We start from the raw sequence: 26,041 nt of genomic DNA, 5'->3' as shown, positions 1-26,041 counted from the left end.
TTAAGGCACCCTAAGCTATTATGGGAGACTTGCATAGCCCCAAACTTTGGGGCTACCCTTAGGTCCAGGATAGAGGCCGCGTTCAAGCGTGCACCGCGCGATGCAAATCGTAATTAATAATAATCGACAGGTTCGACGGCAATCCGCGGGTTCTTTGTCGTCGTTCATTATGCCCTGATAAGCGATGCCCGGCTGAACGCGGCCTGCCTTCCGAGTCGATATTGCTATTGTACCTCAGTCCGCGACACCGGTGGTAGGGGACCGTTTCTCCACGAGCTGGAGAATTCTTACAACCGTACCCACTCAGTACCCAGGGCCATTGCTTATCACCCTTGTGATAGGCAGGTAACCTCGACTCGGATACAGCGGCACTTCAGTCTAGGTGCAAATTCAGTCTACGTTTCCGGACTGTTCCGTTTGAATACATTCATCGTGTTCGTATACAGTGTGGCTAGGTGAACAGACGTGCGAGTAGTGCGAACTTAACTTACTCCATAGAAATTGATGGCAAGAGGCAAGAACACAGAAGTAAAGACAAATACAAAATCAAGTCAACAAAGACACAAAGACAAAGGACAAGCTCAAGTGCCTAGGAACAATGAAAGAAGAGAGATTAAATTAAGTTATCTATTGACTTACTCGGTGTCGACCTTGCCTTCGAACGTGAGGTAGGCTCCTGCGCTCAGAATTAGTTCAGTGTAGTATGCCCAATAACCGAAGGCCATGAAATCTGCTGTCTGAAATTGTTCAAGTTAATTATTGACAGAGACCCCAACTCTGACAACCTCCATGGGACAAGCCTGTTCTAAGGCATGCAGGAGGATAAGAGCGCAGAGTATGTTTTGAAAACAAACTTGCACGCGCTGCAGCGCGAACCACCATCTTCTCATTGTGGAGCAGGAGAGGGTACGTGCTTTTTAAAGGAGCATGGAAGTGACATTTAACGTGACTCGAAATCCTGCTTCATTTGTGAAGCTGTCCACAAGGAGTCACCACGCAAAATATTTCCGATCTGTGGCGTATTGTCACTGCGCAATAAAATTTACAAAAGACGGTCGGAGAACGGCAGTCGCGGGCGAGAGACACGAGCCCCGCGTGACGTACAACCTGTTCGATGCCTTTTTTCTTTGTTTTTTCATCTCGGCTCACACGCCGCTTAATTAATATGTTTCAGCTGTGCCGTTGGACGTCACTGGTCACGTGCCGTAGCCCGTGATACGTCACGCCGTCTTCGGCTTCGCTTCGGCGCTCTTCGGATGTGGAGAGCGTTCTTTAAAGGTGTGCGGAACAGAGCCTTGCGCGTGCTGTATCGGTTACCTACGCTCATCGTTCTTTCGCAGCAGCTCATTTCATTTGTTGTAGAAGACGTGGCAGCGAAAAACTAAAAACATTTTGGGGGTCACTTCCATGCTCCTTTAAATGCGACAGCCTTTATGAGCGAGCTCACTGAGTTTTCTTGAGGCAGGGTATCACACGGCACTTTCAATGCGGATTGAACCCGATCCGCGTCGTGTTTCTCGAGAGCGTTTAGTGCGCGGTTCTGCTACACGGTTCAACTCAATGCGTATTGAAAGGTTGGCTTGTCGACAGAATGGCGCTGACAGCCCCGACGCAGTACGCTGGGAACCTGGGATTGACAAATGTTCCTAAAAAGTCGAGGATAACCGCATCCGCATTGTGCTGTTTACTAAGCCTTTACGGGGGGCTCGGTGTCGAGATTAAACAAATTAGCAAACACAGTCGCCTGTCATAACTAGGCTAAAATCGTAACCGTGAAATTACATGGGCTTGTATAGGAACATTTGCAAATTAATGTAATGTTTTTGTTTTCCACTAAAAATTCGCCGAGTTCGAGGATGCTGTCTTCAAGACGTCTTGAGAATCTCAGTCCCGCTTAAGGAACTGGATTGGGTCAAGCAGGATCAGAGATCAATCCTGCTCGAGCGTGTCCGTGTAGCAGCGCCGGGTCCGCATTGAGCTCCATGGCTATTGGCTCAATGCGAATCGAAAGTGTTCTTGTGATAGGAGTATTAGACCCGCATTGATCGACTGCTGCTTGGAGATCGCGCGCGTTGTGATAACGCCGAAGTGTTTGTTCCCAGGCGATAACAAACGTGGCCACGAAAACTCCCTCGCAGTGAGGAGTGAGTGAAAGAAGCCATTGAATTCGGTATTGCGAACAGCAGTACAGCTTTTCGAAGTAGAGAGAAAACAAAGAAGAGACAAGACGGGAAACTAAAGGAGTGTCCCGTTCATAACAGCAGCATTACGCAGAGCAGGCAGGGGACACTACGGAGCTCAAAGAGGGCACAACTGCACGCAAGCAAATAAATATATTTGCCTAAATATATACGCTGCCCTGTTCTCTGGGGCAGCGGCCGGGCGTCGTACAGACACGGGGAAATGGTGTTTGAGGGAGATACGGTCAGCCTGCTCGTGGGTGGGAGCTCTGTACAAGCCAGGCAGGGGCATAGTGGGAAGGGCGAAGAACAAAAAGAAGAATGAAAACGGGCAATGTGGTGGTGGTGGATGAGGGCGAGGGTCACGGGGTTCCCTCCTGATCTGGGAATATGCTGGTCGCGAACTATCCACCGCGGAAAACACAAGAGGATCTCTCAGTAGCCTTCATTGGGATGCTCTCTCTACCACTGTAACAGGTAGTATGATAGCTTGTACAAGTGGACTACACATGAACGCCCTCACGCTCGTCGTGCTGCATAGACTGGTCCCAGGATCCCCTAAACGCAAGAAAAAAAAGTTCCGTCTAGCCAGGTTCTTCAATTACGCTTCAAAGCAACAGCTTCATAGAAAAACTGAATAAACACAACAAGCCCGTGATTATCGTGGAATACTTCGATATATAGACATTAACATGCCCCGGAACAACCAGTTCGCGGACTTTATGATACCCTGCGAGGTTAGATTAGCCCAACCCATACGGGAATTAAGTGGTATCGATTCGTCAGGAGCATAGACAAGCTAGTGGTGACCAATTACGTCAGCTACTTTAGTTTTCGCGGGCCTCTACAGTCCATTGTTGGAGAATGCCAGCGTTGAGAGTTTAAATGCTATCTCACTTGAATGACAATCTGCACAGCGATGTGTGCCGTAATTTTTCGTAACGCCCGAGAGGGGGCGCATAATGATATGGAAACAGCGTACATTTCTACTTCTCGAGGCACACACCTCCTGAACTGTAGTAGACCGTGTCGCGCACTGCCGTTCTGTGTGTAGTACACGAGCAAGCATTAGTGGTCTCACTCGTCAACGTTTTCTTCGTTTTCGTTGGCAGATTTATCGGTGTTGACAGTCACACTGGACCGACATTTTGAGTAGTTTGTGTCAGCTATCGCTACCGCACTACTGCGACTTTAAAATCGGCCAACTTCTTCGTGTCTGCTCACGGTTGCCGTCGTCGTCGAACGTCGGTGATGTTGTGTTGAGATCGGCCTAGCGTGACATGGCCTTTGTAGTTAGTGGCGCTTTCCTGCATGTTCGCGATTAGCGGTGTTTTTTTCTTTTTTATGCCTGCATGCCGGACGTTGTTGATTGTCATTGTTCTAATTTTTGCCCTCGCACGCCTGCGCTGTCTTCACTAAAGCCGTCACGACCAGGGTGTGCTGCCGCCTGGTGTGGTGGTGTGCCACTAGGGTATGACGCTTTGTAGCCCGTGATGTCGGCTTCCAGCGACAACGAATAGATGCTCCTACTGAGTCATTAGTGAATTGAGTAAGCAGAAGCACTTACTCGAATAATTAAACGAGATTAGTAAGTGCATTCCTGCGTATGTGCATTTTATTTTCAATGTCATTTCAGTCACTTCCAATCAAGTGTTGTGAGGAACCGGATGCCCTCAGTGATGCGCACCACGAATCGGTAAATATATTATTATTATTCGTCCGGAGACATCTTAAAATGCACGAGAAGGTAAAAAAAAGATATTTCTTAATTCAGATTTCTTTTTTTCAAAAGTGCTCACGCTATACCTAGGCTTCTGACTTTTCGGATTTGTCCGATAAACTCCATTCGATGTTTTTTTTTGTTTTTTTAATCGAATTTATCCGATGAACACCGATTTTTCCAACGCGCACGTGGCGACGTTAAGATTTTTCCTGTTTCCTTGTTCCTTTGCCCCCCTTTCTTGCATGCCTACTTTTCCACTTCAAACTGATCTACAACCAAAAAAATGGGTCACAAGTGGTAGCCTCCTTCAGGGGCGCTGGGCGTATGAATGGCCCAAAAGGAGGGCAGTGCACACATTTGTCCCGTCTGTTCTATGCATCCTGGACCTTAGTGACTCTACTTGACACCGGGTATAGGGCTATCTTGGAACAGAACAGTTCTCTGTTCGTCGCAGCTGCTACTCATTTTAAGTCTGGGCACCATTCACAATTTGTGCAAATACGCTTGTTTGTACTTCAATGGCTCTGGGTATATTAAAACATCCGTGCGCTTTATATTGTGCGCTCTCAGTTACTTTTGCACTTCTTTCCTTTCATTGTCTCCGCGATGACTGCTCCGAAATACTCCGGAAATCGGGGCCGTTCATTTTTCAGACATTTTTTAATCCTCCGAGAAACTCCGAATTTCGTAAAAGTTGAAAACTCCGATAAACACCCTCCGAATTTTTCAAAATGAAAAGTACGAAACTGCCTGCAACTGCCTCCGTTGTAACGATAAATGGAAGATTCCGTTCTTTCGCACAAATTACGCAAATCAATCACTTCGTCATAATTTACCGCAGTTTCTCAATGAACAACTCAACAATAGCGCTGCCCTAAACATACGTACTAAAAAAAAGATCTTCGAACTTTCTTTGCTAAGAAATAGAAATAGTTCTTTTTCATCATCACCAGTTCTTTTTTTTTTTCACATTGTTACTTATTTCATGCTTGATAAAAATACTGATTTGTTATTATCAGTTTGTGTGTATAATATATGACATGATGTATGCTGCTGAAACTTTGGACGGCAGAGCCTTGTCAAGTGACTTCCGGTAACTTTTAGATTTGCTGTCCCACCATGTAATCTGGTAAGTCAATACATTGAAATTGAAAACTCGGAACCCTAGAGCCTATACCTTAGGATTAGAGGATTGTGGATCATGCTCACGTGATCGAACACTGCGCCGCTGTCCCCACCCGTGTAGGTGATATGAATTTCCATGAGGGTGGCGTTGAAGAACGTTCCGTCTGCCACGGCTCCGAACTGATGATAGACGAACTGGCCAAGGCTCAGAGTTTTCAGACTCCCTCGTCGCGTCCATATGTCTTGGCCATTCCATTGCACCTTAAAACGAAACGATTGTCGTAGCACGTATAAGACATGTGGCTGACAAGTTCATGAAAGAAGAACCCTGTTCTGGGCGTCTATACACCGACCTTCCAAAGAGAGAGGAAATATTAAGAAAAAGAAAGGAAAGGTCAGCCAGACTAAGGTCGGCTCGCTATTCCAAACAAAAAAAAAGGAAAATGAAAGAAGGAAAGAAAAGGGGATGAAAAGAAAAGGAAAAGAAGAAAAGAAAAGGGGAAGAAAAAAGGAGAAAATGGGGGTAAAGAAAAGGGAAGAAGAGGAAGAAAATGCAAAGAAAAATAGGAGAAAATGGGGGAAAGAAAAGGGAAGAAAGGGAAAAGAAGAAAAGAAAAGGAAAACGAAGGAGATAAGGAAAGGAAGAACACAAAACTAAAACTGATAAGTCACACACACACTGTCACACAATTACAAGGCGTTGACAAGGTGCGAAGCGTGGAGAAAGCTGAAGAGCGCAGTGGTGACTGTCCCACTGGGTCGAGAGAGACACACAGGGCTCACAGGGAGCCCAGGAGACCCGTGTCACGCAGAAAGCGGAGCACCGCAGGACCAAAGAGGACTGCGCACATGAGTGCACGTGAAGAAAAAAAAAGTAGTTTCCTTCTTCACGTTTTGCATTCTTTAATTGCACCACACTTGCAACCCTTTTCTCGTAAGCTCTGCTGGAAATACATAGAATAAGGCATGATCCTAATGGGTTCACCTCGTAATTCCAATGCGATTCAATTGATCGAGATTCTCAATGTAGCCAGACGGCTTCTCTGCATAGAGCCGGGGAAAAGGAATGCAATACTTCAAGCGAAGCTATTCAGTGACACTAACCCTGATAGCACCTTAAGTCTTTCTTTGTGTCCTGAACCGCTGCAATGGCGGCCAGAAGACAGTGGGCGAAGGGCAGTCTAATGGTCAAAGCGTGCACTCTTCAAAAAAAAAAAAAAAGGTGTAATTTAACTCCTTTCCTCGCCACATATATAACACCCTTTTATATATAACATCATAACATATATAACACCCTGCCGGAGAGTAATATTACTCTCCAGTAGGGAAAAATGTGTTATGCTACTCCCATGAGGGAGTGAAGAGACACCCTTTTGAGAATAATTGTACTCTCCAAAAGGGTGTTATATATGTGGCAAAAAATTAGTTAAAGTACACGCTTTTTTTAAGAGTGTGGGATGCTCGAGAAAGATCCCTCTCATCAGCATGCTCATTCATGCTCAGTGTGGAGAATCAGCTGAGCAGGAGCGAGGAGGAGCTGAGTAGGAAGGTGAGCATGAGTGCCGACCTCTGCACCTAGCACGGTAGCGGATAACATTTCCAAGCACTGTGGCACTTGAGCTACAGTGAGCAAGCGTTACGAAACACGAAGAACGAATCAATAGGGAGGGCAACAGACTCAGCGGATGTTTCCATGGCGTCACGGAACGGGACGGCAAGAGGTGCCCAATCTCATTGGTGCGTACGGGGCAGACATCTTATTGGTCTCCAGCCTCGTTACGGGTTGCAAGCAGAACGTTGTAGCAGTTCATTTCCAAACGATAAAAGCGCTGAAAGGAGACAAACACAGACGACATAACCTAGAGCACGACTTTCAACAATTCACTGGACTGTGAAAGATGAAAGATAACCTTTTCAGTGACTTTCATCTTTCATCGTTCATTTCTTAGGCAATTTGAGGCTTTGTATGTGTTTGCGCTTTGTATGTTGTTCCACCCTCAGAACATCAGTTCTCTCTCTGTCAACCCATCTTCATTTATGCAGCAGGAATTCCCTTTCCTTCTCCGATATTGTGAAATACAAAAAGTAAAGAGAGAGAGAGAGATTTGGGAAGCCCTGCTGATTGGTAAAGGTGAGGACACGTGTGTTAGCACAGAGAGTATCACTTTATCACAGAGAGAGGGAATGGGAATTCCTGCTGTATAAATGAAGATGGGTTGACAGTCCATTGAATTGTTGAAAGCCGTGCTCTATGCTGTGTCGTCTGCGTTTGTCTCCTTTTTGCGCTTTTATCCTCACGGAAGTGTATCAAGGACCCCAAATGGATGTTTTACTCATTAAAAAGAATGTGAAAAAGAGAAGTGGATAGACTGAAGCAGAGACTTTCCAGTTTGGGTTAGAGAGACGAGCGACGTTCTAAAATTAGCGAAGGCATTTTCTGCCCAACTTGGAAAAGGAACTCTCCGAAACTATATAAAAAAAAGGGGAGTATATTTGCATATGTGGCCGAGAGAGAAGCCCGAGGTATCCGGTTCAAGGAAAAAGCGCCAGTCAGTTCAGGTTCAATAGCTTCACACAGCCATTCTTAACCATCAGAGAACAACCGGGATGGAATTTTTAAGGACGGCGCAGCTTCTGGGCACAGCATATCTCTTCTCCTGTATAGGAATTATTGAGGCTGCGGATTGGAGACTGAAAACGTTCTAGCAAGACATCCTGATGTGTTCGAGAGAAGACGCGAGAGGAGACTCCAAAATTTTGAAAGCAGGTCCGGTTCCTTTCGTAAAGTGTGGTAGTAGGTGACAAAACTAGTATGTGGTTCCATTTTTTATGTAGATGGGAGGAACACGCTTACCATAAACTCATTTTTCTCGTTGGCATCCATCTGGATTACAGAGACTCCGTGCTTAAAGTCTTCCTGTTTGAGGTTGCTGTAGTCAAGGTTGATGTATTCGTCGCTATAGTTTGTCACGTGCTCGTAGACTCCTAAACTTCTCTTGACAACGGGGCCGTCGACTATGTAAGCCATACGACTTTTCGACACTGTGTCCTTATAATACATGCGGTACTCTTTGCTGAAATAAAAGGTATAATATGACACGGTGCCAGGCACTTCTCGGGGGGTGAAAATCTCGTAACAATGATACAGTGACATCAGGAGAGACATGGTAACCCAGTTAAAAGCTCTGATTGTAATAAATAGGTTTTCTGCATTGTCTGCAATAGGAATAAATGGGCTTCGACTTGACACAATCGGACATGAATTGGGTTCAGTAAAACTCAATTGACTGTCAATGTGCTGAAGTTGTAGTTGACGTCTAATTGCGTACTGGTCTCAACCGGGATCAATTTGCTGCCAGTGGCTGACCTTTCCAATTTCCTCTTCCTTCGCCTAATACGCATATCCCGCCAAATGGGGTCAAATGGGACCTTAGTCACTTGTCGATGTATGAAGTTCGAGAACCAGAAAAACACCGTGCGTTATACGTGCATGAAAACTGCAGAATATTGTGCGAATTCGAACGGATTAGTTGACTAGGCACAATTAATTACCTAGCTTTTTAGTTGGTCGTCTTAGAACCGGGACTACGCGAATTGTTAAGTTGTAGAGCGAGGACGATAAACACACCTTGCGTGGAGTCTTAAAGGTGGTAAGAACTCCTATGTGCAGGTAATCAGTTACGGGTGTAGTGGATGTAATAATGTTCTTCTGCGCTTCGTAATTCTATTTACAATTTATTGTTCACTAATTATCCTTCATAACGTGTGCAGCGTTAGCACAAAACCAAACTTTTTTGCGGGTACGGGCGAGTAGACGTACCGCCATCCGGGTACCTCTATCCATTGTTACGTCATCTGAAGAATTGTAGCATCCAATCAGGCGCCAAAGCGTAGGTACACATAACGTTCTGCTCTACCTCCTAAGCACTAGGCTTCAATATCTTGGAACGAAAAAAAAATCTGAGAAGTCGACCGGACCACCCTGCCTGATCGCGCCCGAAATCACCCAGCCGCACGATTGCTCAAGAGGCCGAACCCGAGTCAATCTATCTCCAGATGTTAATTTTTTGCATTCCTTACATGTTGACACACAGGAACACCTGAAAGACATCACGTGGGCCACCGACTACATGAAACACCTTTCGGCAGACGCAGTTAAATCCACACGGGGAAGCGCTGCCACTGCACGATGTCAGTACGCTATCAACAGCGGCAGAAGAGACCAGTTATTGAGTTCCTAATTGGGACCAAACTGGGAAAAGGGAACACAACGACGTAACCTTTGACACATAATCAGACTGTTTGCCAAATAACGAAGGTTTTCTTCCCGCGAAGTTGAGGTCTTCAAGGACTCAGAGCCGCTGACGTCAAACCATAGAGGTAACAAAAAAGAAAATTAAGGAGAGGGCTATAAACACGAGGGCCGTGCGACTCCTCTAGCGATCGCTCCTGGCAATGCCACACCCATCTATAGTTCCCGGGTCACGTGATCCGCACTTGTTTCTGTTATGGCGGTCGGCGTGGAGGCTTCGAAGTTCAGCAAACCTCATTTTTTGGAAAACCTCTCAACTTCGAAGAACCCCGTTTGCACAACTCTTTGAACGGTATGACGCATTTCAACATTTGCCGCGTAATAAATCCCAGCGAAAGTTCGGCAGAACAGAAGAGAAGCAAAGCAATGTGACGATGACGCAATTTAGTGATCCATTGCTTCCACACTCAGATCATCTATTTTTTTTTTTTTCTGTTTCAACGAGTACGATAATTTCTAGCTCCAAAGACGTTATGAAAGCGGAAGCAAGTTTTATACCCCTGCCCCACGGCACGTTCAATGCGGATTGAATCCGATCCGCATCGAGTTTCTCAAGAGCGTTCGGTGCGCGATGCTGCTACATGGTCCAACTCGATGCGTATTGAAAGGTAGGCTTGTCGACGGGCGGCACTAAAAGCCCCCGGGCAGTACCCTGGGATTAACAAATATGTTCCTAAAAAGTCGACAATATACCACTTCCGCTACCGCATTGTGGTGTTTACTAGGCCTTTACGGGGGGCGCGGTGTCGAGATTAAACAAATTAGCAAACGCAATCGCACGTCATACCTAGATTAAAACCGTCACCGTGAAATTCCAGGGGCTTGTATAGAAATATTTGCAAATTAATGTAATGTCCTTGTTGACTGCAAGGAATTCACTGACATCGAGGATGCCAAGGACGGTCTTCAAGCCGTCTTGCGAATCTCTATCCCGTTTAACAAACTGGATCGGGTTGAGCAGGATCGGCGTTCGATCCGACTCGATCGTGTCCGTGTAGCAGCGCCGGATCCCCATTGAGCTCGATGAGCATTGGCTCAATGCGGATCGAAAGTGTCAGTGTGACGGGGTACTATTCGGCAGCTTCTGGTTTCGCTTCCCTGCGGTATTCCGGTAAGATACGCCATGGACATGAAGGACGCCATGCTTGATGACGTGTTGTCGTCACGTGTGCGGGCAACTAACCACAACGCCTCGCGATGGTCAGGAGGCCCGCTTGCATTGGGAGAGGCGCTTAGGATATCTCCTTAGTTTCTTTCCTGCAAGCGTCAAACCCAATCTTAAGAGTGTCACCGTATAGACGATTACACTCCACACAGTTCGATTCCTGCCAACACAAAACGCATTGATTCAAAATCTGTCAACCACATTCGGCAAGCTGAAAAAAAAAGCACAACGGTTTTGCGGCGAGTAGGGGCATGCATAGCTTGACCTAAAAAAGACGTTCATCAGCGTACACTGTTCCAGTACGATGAATATATGTGTGTGAATAGGGCGGTGTTTTAATTTCAATTGCTTTCTCTCTTCTTTCTTTTCTTGTGTGTGTTATCTTGGATGTTTACTGTGCGTGTCTCGTGGCGAACGACGCAGGGGACCAAGGGGAGCTTTCAGAGGAACCGTTATCCCGTGGAAACGGGTAACGTTCGTCGCATTTTAATACCTTGTAGTTCTTGAAATGCATGGCGACAAGAGTCACTAAATAAGCTACGCTTCAGAGTATAGACACTGAGTCCCAAGAGCGTGCGCAGTCTTGTTTCCCCGCCGCGTTACCCACGCGCACGCGCGCTGCGCACGATGCCATCTCTCGTACGCGGGTGAAATGCTCCTTTCGTTTGCAAGCAGCAGTTGACGACCTTTAGCTCACCTTTACATCAATTCATTAATGACAATACATGCAACAATATCGCGCAACAATCATACACGCTTCCCTGTCCTAAATAAGCTTCGCTTCAGACAATCGACACTGAGGTCCAACGGAGAGCAGGAGCGCCATCTTGTTTCCGCACCACACCGGTACCACCGGTACCATCCCCAATTGACGATCAAAGACGGCTAACGTAATGCTCGAGCTGTGGGATAGCGAAGCATATGTATGATTGCTGTGCGATAATCCATGTGTTGTCCACCAGAGCGTCCCGAAGATGTCGAGGTGAGCTCAAGGCCGTCAACTGTTGCTTGTAAACGAAAGGAACATTTCACTACCTCACGATAGATGGCATCGTGCGCTAACGTGCGCAGCGCGCGAGCGCGTGTGTAGCATGGCACGGAAACAAGATGGCGCATGCCCGCTCTTGGAACTCAGTGTCGATACTCTGAAGCGTTTTTTAGTGACTCTACCCTGTGCCACAGGGAGGATTATGTTAGCCGTATTTGATCCTCAAATGGGGATGATACCGGTGTGGTGCGCAAACAAGATGGCGCTCCTGCTCTCCGTTGGCCCTCAGTGTCGGTACTGTGAAGCAAAGCTAATTAAGTGGCTCTAATGGCGACCCATTTTCGTTCGCAGAAAATGAGACACTCCTTGTGGGCACCATTGCTATAGCCTCCTTCTCGAGGTGTATACCTCGAGAAGGAGGCTATAGCAATGGTGTGGCTTGACCACCCTTGCAGCATGTAACACCCTTGTAGCTTGACAAGGGTGTAGCGAAGGGCGTAACTGAAAAAAAAAGTGGGGTGTTATCCGCAAATTACACCGCTTTTACACCCTAAAGGGTGCGAAAATATTTACTGTGTATAATGGCGCGCTTTTGTCGTTCGAAAGTAGAGGGCCGGGAAACATTCTGGCAGGGAATGTTGGAGGAGCATAGGCGGTGTTTCTATTTATGGAGGGAAGTGGTTCCCCACGCATGAGGTCAACAAGTCAATCCATGACGTATACGTAGCCGAGAACAAGAGGGAAACACGGACAACCCTTACCTCTCAACCGGAAAAAGGTTTACTGAAGACAAAACACGGTTTTAGTCGTTATTTCACTTACCTTGTTGAGTCGTCGGGAAAGTAAAAGACGTGCGTAAACTTCACTGACTTTGACATCCCTTTCGGGATGACCACTTCGCCAGTATCTCTTTTGTGTGCGTGCTTGAATCCATTCTGGAAGGATAAAAAAGCAAAAACACTTCAGTTTTAGAGATGGTATAATGTGTGATTGTGCGAGAATCTTTTTGGCGTCGACATACTCCCGTGATCCGATTTTTATAGCGCCGGAGTATCGCGCAGAAAGCCCAATCGGCGATCTGCGCCAGTGTGAAGGCTCTATAATATAGGTGTTTTTAAATCTTACTTTCAGCGGAAGAAGGCAAATGTGCTAGCTAACCATGTGTTGCACTGTCTGATAAAGAAATTGCCTTCCTATTAACAGCTAATTCACGCGCCTTATTATCTACTGGGAGCGATGCGCATGTATTAGGTCCGGTATCTCGGCACGTGTCGCCTGATACCGGACTAATCGGGATACTTGCGTGTTTATGCCTTCATTTCCTACAATACACTTCAGTTGCGAGTGACGCACCCTTGTGTGTGTGTATACCTTCAGTCCTTGTGTTTCGCGCCCCAAAATATTCCAATATGTTTGAAGTCGCCATATGATGGGGGTGGGGGTGCTTCTGGGCGTGTCAGGCGTTCACACTACATTCACGCATGTATGTGCGTATCTACAGCTTCTTCCACCATATGAAAATCCTTTTGTCGGCACAAGTAGCCCCCTTGTCACGGTATGCAGTCCTATTTCTATCATTTTTAATTATTTATTTATTTATTTATTTACCTTAAGGGCCCGAAGGGGCAGGGGGTTGTCGTTCCACAAAATATAATATTCGTTTTATAATTATTAAGCCTTTCTTCGTTTAGTTTACTCCAGTTCTTACATAACGTAATGCACCAGAATGTGAGGGATTTTTTATTTTATTTATTTTGTATTTATTTATTTATTCCCTTTTTGACCGTCGAATCATCTCTGTCCCATTAATATCTTGACGTGCCGTCCCACGCATTTCTGTTTTCGCTAGGACTCTTTATGTTTCGCCATCACACTTGGTGCTATGTGAATGTCCATGTGATGTCTCACGTCTTAAGCCTATTTCTCGTGTTATTGCGCCGGAATGAACTGTTTAGAACTGGTAGCGTCCTTTGCTTTCTATGCCAGGGATGTGTGAATCAGTGTGAAAGATTACATCTTCGGCTTATGTCTCCCGTTTTTAGATCGGAAAGGACTTTGCACGACTAGGACAGTCCTTTGCTTTATAAGTCGCCATTCATCATCTCACACTAAAAGTTGTTGCGCTTTATAAGTCTTCCAAAATAAGTCGTCTTCAAAAATGCACCTTCCAGACTCTCCAAAAGTGTCACAAATGCGGGAAGTAACGTGCTCTCCAGGACGTCCTGGTGTATCTGTGGACACACAGAACCTTTTGAAAGATGAGTAGAAATCCAGCGAACCGGTAGAGATGTAGGAAGGGAGTTGCCTCAGGACAGAAGCCGCCAGGAAAGGAGTTGCCTGAGGACAGAAGCCGCCGGCTTCTGTCCTGAGGCAACTCCCTTCCTACTTTTGAAAGATGAGGCTTACCAACTCCTTCCTCCGATACGCCACTCCACTCACACGCATACAGGCACACAGATCCCACCATTCAGGTCTAATGAACAGCCTGTGAACTCCAGTCGTGCAATCTTTATTCTTCAGTGTCCCACTCTCACCCTCAACGCATTAACCTCATGCTTTCCTTTTAAAGTCATCTTCTGTGATTCCATCTCATCATTCTTTCACCGTTTGTTAGTCTTTTTTTTGTCATCTTTGTCTTTAATATACCTCATCCTTCTTTCATTCTTTGTTAGTTTATTCTTTACTTCCTAATCCCTTTTCTTTTTATTTATTTCCTATTTCTGAATTTTCTTTCTTTATTTATTTCTTTCTTTCCGTAATAGCAAGCCGACGTCCCGTTTGGCTGACCTTTCCCCCGTTTTTTTTCCCTTTTCGTTTAATAAATATATCCTCCCCCCCCCCCAATGCATAACTAGGTCTCCTGTAGGGGGCCAATTTGGGCCGTACACACATCCCTTCCTGGTCCTGCGAAAAAGAACCACGTACCAGCTGTCATGGCACGTCAACTCACCCTGCGGCATCCGCACCCCCTTGCAGTGGAATCTAACTGAGGTTTACACCGACAGCTCGGTGTCCTCTAATGGCTCATTATTTGCATTTTTTGTGTGTGTTCCTGATGATGCATCCGAGCGCGGTGTTTCGAGCTTCTGCCCGCATTGTCATCAACCGAAATTCGCTATAGCTATTTGCTTTTGCTATATTAACCGCCCTGCGGTACACCCCTTCGTCGAATCAAGAGCGTGGACTATCCTTTCCGACAGTAGGTCAGCCTTGGAGGCCTCGGCATCTGATTCACCTGAAGTGATCGACGACATCCGGCCACAGAGAGATCATTTACCTGTACGCCATGCTGTCGTCTCTAGGATACGGTGTGGATTGCCTGCGAAGTTTGCATCTCCGGCAACGCCCTCGCCGAATCGGCGGTCAGGTGTACCGGTACAGCTGAGTCTGTCACTACAGTTCCGCCTACCCCGTCAGTGTGCCGGCTAAGCCATTCGCGGCTACTGCACGAATAGCTCTCTGGTTCTTTTTCCAAGACGCAGTTAGGACAAAAAAAACTCTCTTTTGCGCTCGATTGACCCAACGATGGCCCACTACCCCAGGGAAGAAGAGTCCTTGCTCCACAGTCGTCGACTGTATAGGTGGCCTGGACTCCACTGCTCCTCTTCAAGATGGGCCACCTTCTAGGGCCCATATGTTCCACCTCTCGTGCTGAAGGAGACGTTTCACATCTGCTGCACTACTGCACCCTTTAACGCCAACACCGTCTTTCCCTGCTGCCGTGCACCGCTCGCCTCAAGGTGTCAGGCTTTTCCTGGCTACGCTGTCACTCCCTACACAGCATGCAGCATTGCAAAGTGACCAAGGCACTTCTCAATTTCCTGCGGGTTCTCTGGCCTTCTAGGTGAACGCTGACCGATTCCGTGTGTTCTTCGTCAACACTTTGCTTTTCTTTGTTTGTTATTTATTCTTTTTGTTTTATTTTAGGGGAATAGCAAACCGCCATAGCGCACCCTAACCTTCTCAACTCTCTCTTGTTTTCCTTTGCCTTTTCTTTGCCAATAAACATATCACATCCCCACTCCAAGCAAGGAAAAGCGTGATAGATCTTGAGGCGAGCAGTGCACGACCGCAGGAGTAGGCAGTGTTGGCGGAAACGGGGACAGTGGAGCAGCAGATGTGAAATGTCTCCTTCAGCATGAGAGGTGGCATATGTGGGCCATAGAAGGTGGCCCATCTCGAAGAGGTACAGTGGAGTTCGGACCACCTACAGTCGAAGCCTGTGGAGCAGGGACTCTTCTTCCCTGGGGTAGGTGGGCCACCGTTGTTCAATCGAGTGCAGAAGATAATTTTCGTCCTGACGACGTCTTGGAAAACGGACCAGAGTGCAGTGGCAGCGAATGGCTAGCCGGCACATAGACGCTCCAACGCTCCAGATACTCCGACCCCCGCTCTAGCAAATTGGTTGTCTCGCGACGTAAACACCCAATTATTATTATCTAGCAAATTGACTTTGCGGAAAAATCACTTTCGCCATAATGCAGCGTGGATGAAACTCCTCCCACTTCGATGCCTCACAAACAGATGTCCGTCTGAACCATGCAGGTGGAATCTCTTCTCAGCTCATAGTTGGAACACGTGAATATTGGTAAACTGAGGCAGCTATGTGCCTAAACATCAATGTTTACCTTAGTTTTCGTAGTCGCGTTCCTATTAGTAGGTGGACATGAAAGAAAAAAAAACATCATGAAGGGATTGCGGCGACTAGGAAACAGCCGTTATTTCAATCCGATCGAGAATTGTCGGGGCTGAAGGGCTGTTGCAGATCAGAAACCACTGACACTGCATGAGCTTCAGAAAGTTCTTAGTCATGCATGGCTTAGTAATGCTTAGCAATTGTCTCTGGATTGCACAAGGAATCCCTTTGTGTCGTCAGGAGGTCATGAAGGCTGGGTGTGAATCAGCGAAGTACTTATGTTTTCCAACTTACCTACTACTTAGCTGACGTCACTACAAACTCATGTGTGATACTGTGATCGCTGTGCTTCGGAATTAACGTTATTACTCTACGTCGTTTGTTCCTGCAGCGCCTCCTCTATTACTCAATGCCTCTCCATTTGGTCAGAGGTGCCGTACTGCGCATGCGTATTAGTTCAGGTTCTCTCGTTTGACGGCGCCACTACCCTACACCCAGGTCTGACGCGCGCTGACCTCACCTGCCGCACATGTTCGTCTTTTGATGTTTTCTTTGTAATCACTCGCAAGGAAGTGCTTGCTGCACACAATGGAACAGTTGGAAGTAGTGTTCGGCTCCCAATCTTTCCTCGCTATCACTTTCTACCACTTCTTTCGTAACGCGAGATCCGCAGGCACCTCGTGAAACCATACCCCTTGCTCCTTTTTCTTGATCCCTGAAGTAAAAAAAAATGGCAGAAGGCAGTCGCAGTACCGCATTTTTCGAAACGTTCGAAACCGCGCTTATTGAAATCAGACAAGAGCGCGTAGCAGCCTACAAGGGGTATAGGGAAGTGTCGCCCTCTACTGCCCTCCGCGGGAAAAGGAAGCGACTCGGCTCATCTGAAAATGGACAGGCATTGAGTAACAGAGGAGGCACTGGTTCCTGTCCAGCAATGATATGACCCGTGTCTTTAACTAGGTGCTGCAAAAGAAATTAGGAAGACTACTAACATTCCTAATTTCCTATCACCGACTACCTACTTGCTACTGCCTTCGTACTTCCCGTACTTGCTACTGCCTTCGTACTACCGGTTGGCCGGATTTCTACCAGTCTACATTCCTAGTTTCTGCCTGTCACGTGGTACACTATTATTTTTTTAGTTTCGGAACTTAATTGCAGCAGGTAACATAAAGGTAACCCAAGCAGTACGCCAACATTGGTCCAATATTGGACCCATATGGGCTGCCAAGATCGCCAATATTGGTCTAATATGGGGTGTGCAACCAGGCTCCATATTGGACCAATACGTGCTGCCCATATTGGCAAGCCGATTTTGCGCCAATATTGTCAATATTGCTGCGTAATAATAAAGCATTATCCGGTTCAATATCCACCACCGATATTACTTCTCTCTTCTTTTTGCTTTGTCATTTCTGCAAATGTCATTGATCCACGTCGCTTTTGCGCCAAAAACCTCCAATTATCATCATCGTCATTGATCCACGTTGCATACAATTACAAAGTCAATACCGAATCGCCGCCAAAACGAAGAACGGGTGCTACGCGCCGTCTTGCTGAAGGACACAGGCAGTCGCATTGCCAACTGTAGGATGCGACAAGCGAAACCTTGCCGACATCAATTTCAAAAATAGTACTGCTGTCGCCTCAAAAGCGAAGAGCAGGATCAACTAGTGCTAGGCAGGCAGTCCCAAAGAACTGCAAATGCCAAACCTCCCTCAGAAGCGTTCTTTGGGATCGTAATAGTTTATAAATCGAAAATTTCCAATCCGCTCCGAGAGTACAAAGGAGCGAAGCACTTTCGTGAGGCTGCCTTACAGCAACTCGCACTGGTTGCAGTAACTTGAAAGCACCTAACTTTACAGAAGACCCATCCCTTTCTATCAAACATTGTGTTTTTTCCTGACGTGCCCCAATTCGGTTATCATTAGTGGAAGAGCAACGTTTTAGCCCGTATGAAACGTCCGATCCGACTGTCGCGCATGCGCATTAGTTGTAGGATGCGTGATTTCGCTCAAACGACAACGCTCGCTCTCAGTCGGTTCGACCGATTGGCATTGGTATTGCCAAGCAAGATGGCAGCTGCTTCCAGAACGTGGGAAATTGAGTTGTCGAGTTTTATTGAATGTTACAATGAGATTGCCACGTATGTCGACTGTTTCAAACAATTTGTATCATCTGCGGGGAGTTGCTGGATGTAACAACGCATTGAATTGGGCATTTCACACGCTTCAACGTCCAATCTTGCCGTGCTGCTTGGGCATTTGTGCAACATGGGTATGTACCATTTTCTGCTTTTTGAGCCAGTATGGGGTGTACATGGGCAATATAGGGCCCACATTGCCAGGATTTTGCAAACACTGGCCTAAACAGGGCAATATAGAGCCAGGATTGCGAGGATTTTCACAATATCGACTAAAAATGGGCAATATGGGGCCCATATTGCCCAGTTTCAGCCAATATGGGGGAAATCTTTGCGAAACGTGCCCCATATTGGACCCGTATCGTCGCCAATGACCAGACTATATTGGCCCGATATTGTGTGCTGCTTGGGAATAGGTTCCGGTTGTTAAAGTGGGCAACAATAATGCGGGTGTGTTTTTAAGATAATTGTTTTTGTAGATGTTTGTATTGTTGCTTTCTGTTATGCAGAACTTCTAATGATCACACAGGGTTAATGTATGAGTTGGAAATATGGTCCGCAGGGTGCCTATTCACTATATCTGGGGTGTGGTACTATAATTTTGAATACGCGTTTGTATGCTATGGACGTTCTTTCAGATGCTACCTTCGAAATACACTTGTGGTGGACCCCAAAGAGGCGAAGCAAAATCTCTTGGGAGGTACTTGGCACAAATGATGAGCGACTTGCGACGTCGCTAATATGTTTGTATGTTCATATGTAGTCCATGTGCTCCATATAAAGATAAGATTTACTACCTCAATAGACTGTATTCTCTTTTATGTTATTATGCTTCCTGGAGATCACCAACCCCATGATATTACCACCGACACCATCAGGCTTCCACCAGGATTGGCGATCAGGATTTACAATGGATCTTTTTTTTTAACCTGTTGCTTTATTCGCATTTTCAGCTTTCCCGACCGGAATATACGCGTTTCCAACCACATTATTCGGGCAGTACTGCAAGTCGATCCCACTAAGTGCGAAAGGCGCGCGCTCACAGGACTTGACCGCGTAACCAAGATCGTCTAGAGTCAAACTCCGATCGCTTGAGCGACGTGACATAAGCGTTAGCAACCCGCCAATCACGAGAGTGCTTTCAGGCGGCCGTAGCTACGGAGACGGTCATCCATCAGTCGCATAAGCACACAGTCCTACACTCTAAGAAATAAAGGAGTAATTTTACTCCTTTTGAAAACTAAATGCATTGCCACAAAAAATAGCCCATTTCGGGAGTAAATGAATGTCACGGAGTGGAGATTGCATTTCACGCTCTGTTCTAAGAGTCGCAGGTACATAATTCGTGTGCATATACATGCAAATACTTCGAATCAAACCGTCAACAGTGATATATCGAGCGATACATAAAATCTTGCGACATACATAGGGCGCAATCTGCGAAGAAAGAAGCGCTTATTGTTTCTTACTCTGTGTGGGTGAGAAATTGCTAAGTTGGCTGAGTCGTACAGCCTTACGCCATCAAATTGACCAAGAGCACATATTTACGTAGACTGTTGCATTCGGAAGACCATTTGCGAAGTTCAGTGACAATTCGCAGTCCTGCGGGAGTAAATGACGCCGGTAGTGGACTCAAAATGGGGAGTAACTGCAGTATAGCTAGGGAGCGACTTTTTCGGGTTAAATGCCTTTCTCAGATTCGGGGGTAAAAATCGGGCGCTATTTTTAAAGCTGTAATTCGGGGAGAAATCGGGCGATAATTGTGCCTTCGGGTATTAGCGGGTGTTTTTGTTTCTCGTCTTGTCTATGCAGTCTTTTCCTAATCTCTCTTTTTTGTTCTTTTGTTGTTGTTTTTGCAAGATCGTGACCTTTCAGCGGTAATCACCGAAGGTATAGACAGTGTTGACACACCTGGGTATATTGCTTGTAAAGTAAGTGACCCATTCTTACATGTGTTACACGTGACGACCTTTGTTCGTCTTCAGTGGAAACGTCACTTGAGGATTTCATAGTGACTGGAATTCGGGGAGAAATCGGGTTTAACCCTAATTGGTCGGAGGTCAGTTCGGGGGGGAATAACCGGGTGGAATCAGGTTTAACCCGATAAAGTCACTCCCTAAGTAGAAGCTGCAATTACTCCCCATTTTACTCCTTTTTTTCTTAGAGTGAAGCCACAGAGATCCTGTGTTTCAAAATCGTTTTTCTGCCGTTGGCTGACGCCAAGACTGGTTGCGGAGATCGGCTGACTTTGTATGTATAGCCATTCTTTAATGTGCGCAAAATTAGAGCAATATGGAATACGTGGCGTAGCGCTTAAATTAGTACATAGTTATTTAAGTAACCGACGGCAGTTCGTACAACTTGAGGACGCCGCTTCATCGCTAGGAAACGTTTCAGCGGGTGTCCCGCAAGGGTCAATTCTCGGTCCTTTTTTATTTTTGGTTTATATCAATGACCTGAGCTCCTACTTAAACGTACCAACAATTTTATATGCTGACGATACCTCCATATTCCTTCAAAGCTCCAACATCACGGATCTGTACGCTAAAGCAAATGACGAAGTTTCTAAGATCTATACATGGTTGAAGTCCAACGATCTAACTGTCAGCTCGTCGAAGTCATCCTATGCTGTGTTTAAATCACCTCAAATGTCAACGGGAGCGTTCAGTGCCAATTTAGTGCTCGGCCCCGATACTATTAGTAAACGCTCATCTGTCAACTTCTTAGGCATAAATTAGGACTAACTATGGTTATTATTCATTTCAGTATACAGCAGCAAAAATATGGAATACGTTACCACTTCATATACAAGGGAGTAGATCAATATATAGTTTTAAAAGGCACATTAAAAGTCATTCTGCGCCCATAGCTCCTTTTGAGGCTAACTACATGTGAACAACAATGACCAGTACGTATGTTACATTGTTTATTCACTGTCGTTCGTTCTGTATGCTGAGGTCGTTGCATTGCTGCCGTTCTTTTCTCGTTCCGGTCTTGTTTTCTTTGTATTTTCGACAGTGATCTGCAGGAAGTTGTGTCGGTTACCTGCTGTTCGGTTATTATGCCGTATGTTAGTATTTCTTATTCATATTTAGTCGGATCAATTACACGCGAATAGCGTTTGATCCCTTTATCTTAGAGCCCTACGTCAATTATTTTTTCCTTTATTTCTGAGTATTTTCGGCACTGTGCAAATTTGTTATGGAAATAAAAAGTACTCTCTCTCTCTCTCTCTCTCAGGGGGTCGCCTGACACGCTCTCGATAACGACGTCCTACGCCACTTGTGTCCGAAGTATTTGGAGGACTCCGCGTCGTTGGTAGATTCTGTGTTGATGGTGAAGCTTCTGCCGATGAACCTTCGTCGGCTTCGACATAATCCTTTGTATCGGTGAGGATCTCTTGTGTTGACGTAAAAGCAAAATCATCTGAAGCTGCCGGCCTGAGCTGGTCCTGGTGTCGACGCCATAGCTTCCCTGGTGCGACTTGTACCCTGTTTGCGCGGTGACAGTGCCTGGTCGCCACTTAGCTTTCCCTTGATAGATTCGTACGTAAATCGGCTCTCCTTTCATGAATTATCTCTGATGTCCACCTCTCCTCCTTGTCGGTCACATGTGCTCACTTGGACACCGTATCAGCCACGGAAGGCCTCATGAGGTCCAGCATGTGCGGATGTTACGTTGCAAGGGAAGGTTGGCAGGAGCCTTTCTGGTGGCGGCGTGCTTTGTGTTTCTGCAGGACAGAAGAAACTAAGACAGCCTAGCATCAATATTCGCACTTGTTGCAAGTGTCTTAAGTAATTTTTCAAAGTTTGAATGAAACGTTCCACTAAACCGTTAGTTAAGGGATGGTACGGTGCAGGTGTTACATGCTGAAAACGATTTGTTTTCATGAAGCTTGTGAAGGTTTCTGAAAGGAACTGCAGTCCGTTGTCAGAGACGATTGTTGTGGGTAGTCCAAATCGCGCAAAACATTCGCGTAGGTGCTTCGTAACAATTTCTGATGTGGTGCTGCGAAGCATGAAAACCTCGGGCCGCTTTGAATGTGCATCTTCTAACATCATGCGCTTCAGAAACGGTCCGGCCCAATCTATGTGCAACCTTTCCCAGGGCCTCGTCGGCCATACCCACGGATGTAGCGGAGCCAAGGGCGGTTTGTTTCGCTGTAGTTGACATTATGGGCATTTCGCGATTTCATTTCCAACGTATTTGTGAATCCTCACACACCATACATAACTACGAGCTACCTCCTTGGTACATACGATACTCTGATGTTCCCTGTGTAGCTCATACAGTATCCTCCTTTGTAAGAGTTTCGGTACCACAACTCTCATTCCCCACATTAAGCATCCCTGGTGCAAAGAAAGTTCCATACGACGCAGAAAGAATGGTTGTAGCTCCGCATTTTCCGGCTTTTGATTACCCCAACCATTCAGTACGAACTGAACCACTCTGCTGAGCAGGGGGTCCTTGCACGTAACTCGGGAAATGTCACTGCTTTTTACGGGAATGTTCTCGAAATAGTCACAGAAAAACACATACGTCTCGCCGACCACGTCCTCCTTGCAGCCTCTAGTCGGTTGTGGCAGTCTCGAGAGGAAGTCTGCGTTCGCTTTTGCTGCCGAGGCCTTGTACACTACACTGTACCGGTGGGCTGCCAGGTTGCATGTCCATCGCTGCAACCGTGCCGCTGCCATTGAAGAGATCCCCGTCGTTGGCCCTAAAATGTTTTACAGAGTTGCTTGGTCAGTAATCAGAGAAAAGCGGTGTACCTAAGGGTAGTAATGAAACCTCTTCACTCCAAATATGATGGCTAGCGCTTCCTTTTCAAGCTGAGAATAGTTTCTGTCGTGGTTAGTGAACGTACGTGAAGCAAAGGCTACCGGCTTCTCTGTACCGTCCTTACACACATGCGACAACACTACACCGAGGCCGTAAGCTGATGCGTCTCATGCTAGAACTATTGGCAATTCTGGATTGAAGTATGTTAAGACCGGTGCAGACGGCAGCCTTCTTTCTAGCTGTGTGAGTGATTCATCGCACTCTTGAGACCATTTCCATGGCACATCCTTGTTCAGTAACCTGTTCAACGGGTGTAAGAGTGTAGCCCGGTTCGGAATGAACTTCTCATAGTAGTTCGCTAATTCCAGCAGTGAACGAAGCTGAACTTTGTCTTTGGGAACTGGTGCACACTTTATTAGCGACGAGAAATTTCGGAGTCGCCACCTGAGTGTGGATGGGGGAACTACACGTGTGACGCAGAATGAAGGATCCTTTCGTTTCGTTTTGCGCCTCGCAGCTTGTTTGACAGTAGTTACAAGTGGTAGTTGCAGTTGCTCGAGAGACTGGTGTTCAACTTCGTTCGCATGCGCACGCAAGACGAAGTGCAAGGTAAGGCATGTTACGTGTACAGGCACGACAGGAAAGTTTGTCATGACACCGCACTTGATTGCAAGGTTCTTCTTTTCCAACATTAAGACGTGCGAAAGCGATATAAATCGCAGATCGACAAAGTCAGTTTGCAAAATGTGCTGTCCGGATCAAAACATTCCGCACCCCTTTGATTAAAAGAGCGTGCTGTGACTGACATGATAGGCAAGCGTAATAAAACAAACTGTTGGCTTGTGCAATTATTTTCACCACAAGGTACCTTCTCCAACTTGGGTGTAGGAAAGAAGGTCCCCGGAGAAAACGTCCCCTACGCCGATTCATCGAACGCGCTTTCACCGGTGGCCGTCGCTTTTCCTTGCGGCAACGTGTGAAATACGTAAAAGGCTCTCCTGACCTGACCTAAAAAACGTTCGATGAAATGGCGTTCGATAAAACGGCGTCGATGAAATGGCGTTCGACGAAATGGGCGTACACACTATTCATACAAACACAGTAAGAAGATGTATATTCTGCCCTCGCCCTATTCAACCTCTCCCCAGTATTTTTCTTCATCGACATCAACATCTGCTCTAGATAATATGGCCTGCTCATAGGTGTCGGATGACGCATGTCAGACCTGGTCCACTAATTTCAGGATGACTGATGGTGGGTGCTCTTTGTGGCAATGGCCAACACACCTGACGGGGCAGTCTCCTGGCCGTTGAGATCTGGTTCAGCGATAGAGCTAACAGCCACAAGCGAACATACGTGCGATCCTAGGGATAACGCTGAAATAAACAGTTTAAAAATAAGACCTCGAAAAATCCAAAGTTAAAAATGAACTTTTAAATCTGAATCATGAAAGTATTCATGGTGTCGAGTTCCTGGGTGCCGAAGTAGTCGTCGCTACAATGCATTTCACTCTTCCCATGATCGGTAGGTGAAAGCTCCCCACGCTGCTCTTTTTCTCTCTCTCTCTCTTTCTTCTTCAACAACTTGCCATATATCTACGGAACTCTTCTAATCAGTCCCATGGGTGTGAACCAGAATCTCGTTGTAAGCGTACGAGTACAAGACCATGTCAACAAACTGACGTGAAAGTCCTCGCTCTAATAGTCACTGATTCGAGTTACGAGGGATAACGTATAACTCTATGACAGAAACTCCTGAGGGGACCGTTTCTCCGGGGACCGTTTCTTCGGTTCCCCTGCAACTTAATGAGCTCAACGTTTGGGCAGGCAAGTTCGCGCAGCGCAGTTTTGTCCCTGACATCGAAATGCCGTACGCACCGAATATCGAGCTTCTGACGGGATAGACGAAATCGTCTGGCTCGAAGTGGTTGCTACAAACTCTGAATGTATCAGAAACTGGCTTGCCCATGCGTAGTTTTGCGGCCCAATTCTTGCGGGGTTTCGAGCCCTTGGGGTATGAATGAAAAGACAGGCTTTTCCGATCACTGTAGCTCCTGCATCAAGGCACCGAGCAGTGCACCACCATCCTTGATCTTCTTCACGAATTGTACGGCTCACAGCAGATAATAGGACATGGGGAGTCTCAGAAAAAACACGCATGACTAGCACGTAGCAGTAAATTCATTGAATAACACGCGAGATACAATACAAAAAAGGCTCTTTTGACTGTAGTCCGACCCCACTGATCCTTCATACTACTTCACCGTAACGCCACAGCAAATGACAAGTGACCGTTCTCAGCTATACTCGTGGTCGGGGCAGTCACCTTGTCGTCCAACGTAGTCGGCCCGTCCCTGCTGATTCTATGACCCAGGTACGAAAGCTCTTCCTTGAAGAACTCGCACTTTTCTTTCTCAAGTCGTACCCCACGCTCTCGAAGACGTTTTAGCGCCTGTTTCAAATTGGCTATATGCTCCTCTATTGATCTGCCAGTCACGAGAATATCATCAATGTAGCACGTTGTGTGAGGAATGCCCTGAAGAATCTGATCCATCGCTCTTTGAACTATCGATGGTGCCGAGACTATACCAGAAGGAAGCCGACTGACTTCGAAGAAACCTAGGTGTTTATTTATCTTTAGATACTTCCTGGAGCCTTCCTCTATCTGTATTTGTAGACACGCTCTGGATAAGTCTAACTTCGTAAATAACTGTCCACCCGCCAATGTAGCAAACAGGTCCTCCATCCTCGGCAGTGGATAAATATCGAGTTCAATAATTTTGTTCAGAGATACCTTCTGGTCTCCGCACACCCTGACCTGCCCGTTTTTCTTGAGTACTGGTACAATGGGTGAGGCATATAAGCTAGGGTCCATTGGATTTAAAATTCCCGTATCTTGCATCTCCCTCAGTTCCTCAGCAACTGCATCCTTAAGAGCATATGGTACTGGCCTTGACTTATGAAACTGTGGGTAGGCATTTAACCCTCGCT

The 26,041-nt window shown here is 46.3% G+C and overlaps 2 protein-coding genes across 2 annotated transcripts; both read right to left on the bottom strand.

The window, feature by feature from the left end:
- Positions 1 to 635: 635 nt before the first annotated feature.
- Positions 636 to 22,989, bottom strand: LOC135375896 (uncharacterized). The gene is made up of 5 exons (XM_064608529.1): positions 22,812 to 22,989; positions 12,316 to 12,428; positions 7,883 to 8,102; positions 5,113 to 5,289; positions 636 to 737 (listed from the first exon to the last, which is right to left on the bottom strand). The coding sequence occupies exons 2-5, from the start codon at positions 12,369 to 12,371 to the stop codon at positions 636 to 638; spliced, it is 555 nt and encodes a 184-aa protein (XP_064464599.1). The 5' UTR covers positions 12,372 to 12,428; positions 22,812 to 22,989.
- LOC135375895 (uncharacterized) lies at positions 21,905 to 25,604 on the bottom strand. The gene is made up of 4 exons (XM_064608527.1): positions 25,358 to 25,604; positions 24,338 to 24,427; positions 22,693 to 22,989; positions 21,905 to 22,002 (listed from the first exon to the last, which is right to left on the bottom strand). The coding sequence occupies exons 1-4, from the start codon at positions 25,602 to 25,604 to the stop codon at positions 21,905 to 21,907; spliced, it is 732 nt and encodes a 243-aa protein (XP_064464597.1).
- Positions 25,605 to 26,041: the final 437 nt, after the last annotated feature.

The sequence above is a fragment of the Ornithodoros turicata genome, unplaced genomic scaffold (genome assembly GCF_037126465.1).
Source record: "Ornithodoros turicata isolate Travis unplaced genomic scaffold, ASM3712646v1 ctg00000955.1, whole genome shotgun sequence".
NCBI lineage: Eukaryota > Metazoa > Arthropoda > Arachnida > Ixodida > Argasidae > Ornithodoros > Ornithodoros turicata.
This window is presented reverse-complemented; position numbering and strand designations above follow the sequence as displayed.

Bases quoted from the DNA above. Each gene is read 5' to 3' on its own strand.
- LOC135375896 (XM_064608529.1), bottom strand. From the start codon at position 12,371: ATGTCAAAGTCAGTGAAGTTTACGCACGTCTTTTACTTTCCCGACGAC. The intron at 8,103-12,315 runs GTAAGTGAAATA...CTTTTATTTCAG, and splicing joins TTTCCCGACGACTCAACAAG to CAAAGAGTACCGCATGTATT. The intron at 738-5,112 runs GTGAGCATGATC...GAACAATTTCAG, and splicing joins GCGGCGCAGTGTTCGATCAC to ACAGCAGATTTCATGGCCTT.
- LOC135375895 (XM_064608527.1), bottom strand. From the start codon at position 25,604: ATGGATCAGATTCTTCAGGGCATTCCTCACACAACGTGCTACATTGAT. The intron at 22,990-24,337 runs GTGTGTTGGCCA...AAAACATTTTAG, and splicing joins CCAGGAGACTGCCCCGTCAG to GGCCAACGACGGGGATCTCT. The intron at 22,003-22,692 runs GTAATCAAAAGC...TCTGTCCTGCAG, and splicing joins GTTCGTACTGAATGGTTGGG to AAACACAAAGCACGCCGCCA.